Genomic DNA, 2,893 nt, shown 5'->3' on the forward strand with positions numbered 1-2,893 from the left:
GCCCAACACCACCCCCCCCCTTCATATCCCTCCCCCATTTAGTGCAGAGTGACTTTAATCATCACTTTCGCCAAAACACATTAAGCTGGTGTGTCCGGAGCTGAAGAGGGAGAGAGGGGGGGGGGGGGGGGGGTTGAAAAAACACAGAGTGGCGCATTAGATTTGCAATAGTGATGCATCACTCTGGCATTACTTTGGAGATTAAAGAAGGGACGTTGCATTTCAATGGAGTGGTGCTGATGGTTTGCCTGATGGATGACAGGAAACGCCGCTGTCCACCGGGGAGAGAAGTCGCTCTGACCCTGGAGTTCCCTTCTTTCCTTTACCTCCATCCCTTCTTCTAAATACCTTCTTCTTTTTTTCCTCTCCTTCATCCTTAAAACCTCAAAGCCTCCCCTGCATTTTAACCCACCTACCCCCCCCACCCCCCAATCTGAGAGCACCTCCACTCTGAAAGATATTTATGCAGCTGTTTGATCATGTTCCCAAGTCAAAAACAACACCCCCTTTGTAGGAGGAGATAATACTGTAAAGTGGATTGCATACATTAAACTTAAGCCAACACACAACGTGACTTTGCCTGGTCTTTGTGTTACTGCATCTGTATGAAAGGACGGATGTAAAGTGCTTGAGAGCTTAGAACAGGCAGGACGAGACTGGGAGGAGAGCAGAAGGAAGAATAATAAAAAAAAAACAGCGGGAAATAAAAGATGTGTATAAGAGACAGCCCATACAGGACGCCTTGGGTTCACCCCGGCACCCAGCTCTGGTTACTGTGTGCCGGCGGCGGGCAAGCGAACGCCCCTAAGCTCATGCCCATCCCCATGCCCACGCCCTGCGACAGAGAGCCGTCGAAGTTGAAGTCCATGCTCTCCGTCTCCATGAAGTCATTGAGCAGGATGGAGTCTACGTCACAGTCCAGGCTATTGGGTATGTTCTCCATCTCCAGGGTGGCGGCCATTCTGCTGTGGGAGTTGTGCTGTTGCCCCTGGTAACCGGCATTGTTGTGGTAGTAGCCATGCCAGGAGTCAGTCATGCCCTGATGGTGGGCTCCCGGGTAAGGCTGGTGACGGGGGTGAGGCGCGGACGCCAGGCGACAGGGGTCCTGGGGAACGTCCATGACGCCGGCGGGGTTGGGCGGCAGGGACGGCGACGTCGGGAGGTGGGGGCGGGGCCCGTAGTGGTTGGAGGTTTTGAGGCTGTAGGGCTGCAGGATGTCGGTGCTAACCCGTGGGGAGAGGGCCTGCGGGTGAGGCCCGCTGTGCATAGGGTTATGGGGGTTGTGGCTGTGCATGTGACTCTGGCCGGAGCGAGGGTTGTGGTCGTGGCTGGGGTTCACTTTGTTACTGTGACCGTGCTCGTGACCCGGGCCGTAGTCGTGCGCGGGGAGGGGCTTGTGGCTGTGGCTGTAGTCGAGGCTGGCTTGGTGTTTGTGACCCTGATTGTGGTTCTGATGGTGGGTTGTGTTCTGGTCATGGACGGAGCCGTGGCCGTTGTGTAGACTGGGATTGTGAGCGTGCTCTTGGCTGTGATTGTGGCTGCGGTTCTGATTGTGGCTGTGCTGGCTGTGAACGCCGTTGGTTCCCTGTGTTATTAGTGTGTGTGTTTCCCGCCCCTGGCTCAGCACTGTGTCTTTGTTACAGTACGAGGGACCTCCGGTGAGCAGACTCTGCAGGGCATTGTTCTCTGAGTAGCCCCTCATCGGGCGCTGGAAGCTGACTGGCTTGTTCTCCTGGATGGTCTCCATGGGGGTGTGGTGCCGGAGCATGCCCATAGAAGGCTGTCCGTACACGGGCCCGCAGTACGAGCCCTCTGCCTTGGGCCCAGGCACATAGGGATAACTGTTGCATTTGATTTGCGGCGGCTGGGGGTAGCCGCTCTCATCTAGACTGATAGCCCCGGTCAGGTCAGTCAGCTGGGGCAGTTCCACGGTGGGGCAGTGGCCCCCGGTTCCCAGGGCCGGGGAACGGGTGCTGGTGGGGCTGGGGTACAGTCGAGGGGAGGCCGAACAGGACAGCCCGCCCTCCTCCGGTTCGTCGGCCTCCGCCTCAGCCAGGATCGGGGACAGGCAGCCGCTCAGCGTGGAGGCAGAGGAGGAGGTGCGGGAGTGGAGATCTGTCCAGGTGTCGTACTCCTCGCCCCCAATGCCCACACCTCCTTTCCCTGCCGGACTGCCGTGCTCTGGGGAGCCTTGTAATGCGGGTCCGCCCCCCTGACCTTGTCCCCGTCCGAGGCCCACAGCCCCGGCTCTCTTCCGGCTGATGCGACCCTTGGTCTTCAGGTAGCGGGTGCCGTTGTCTATGGAGGCCGCGCGTCGCCTCGGCCCCTTTCCCATTTTCCCGCCTTCTGGGTTCAGCATCCACCAGGAACTCTTCCCGGTCCCTTCGTTTTGCACCCGTATGAAGCGACTGTGCAGGGACAGATTGTGTCTGATTGAATTCTGGAAGAGGAGAGGAAATGGGGAAGGAGATGGTGGGAGAGAGAAGGGAGAGAGAAGGGAGAAAGAAGAGATAAACATTAACACCCAAGGGAACATTTAGGGTTAAATAATCATTTCTTGAGAACACAAAGTCATTTCAAATTATGACCAAACTATCAAGGCTGCACGGCAAGCGAGAAAAAGGATGGATAAAGAAAGAGAGGGAGATGGAGGGGAGAGCAAAGAGGACAGGGAGAGTAAAGGACCAATCGATACCTCCCCTGACCAACCTCTCTTCTCCACACGCGCTCACTGAGTCATAATATGGACATGGGTGCAGCCTCCACATCAAACCATCACCAAGGTTACAGAAATGAATCACGCAAGGCAACCCAATCACAGACAGCCTGTATCGATTGCAAGGGCCTCCAAATATGAGAGCCTGAGATCCAGCCAGACACAGGGAGGGAGGGA

The 2,893-nt window shown here is 56.6% G+C and overlaps 1 protein-coding gene across 1 annotated transcript in view; it reads right to left on the bottom strand.

The window, feature by feature from the left end:
- Positions 1 to 729: 729 nt before the first annotated feature.
- The window catches only part of foxo6b (forkhead box O6 b), a 43,362-nt gene continuing 41,198 nt past the window's right edge, over positions 730 to 2,893 (bottom strand). The window contains exon 2 of the mRNA XM_023413197.2: positions 730 to 2,440. Coding sequence (XP_023268965.1) covers positions 749 to 2,440 — 1,692 coding nt within the window. The 3' untranslated portion in view covers positions 730 to 748. The remainder of the gene's footprint in view (positions 2,441 to 2,893) is intronic.

Source organism: Seriola lalandi, unplaced genomic scaffold (assembly GCF_002814215.2).
Source record: "Seriola lalandi dorsalis isolate HSWRI2012SDOR001 ecotype SW California unplaced genomic scaffold, Sedor1 jcf7180002054505, whole genome shotgun sequence".
NCBI classification, from domain to species: Eukaryota; Metazoa; Chordata; class Actinopteri; order Carangiformes; family Carangidae; genus Seriola; species Seriola lalandi.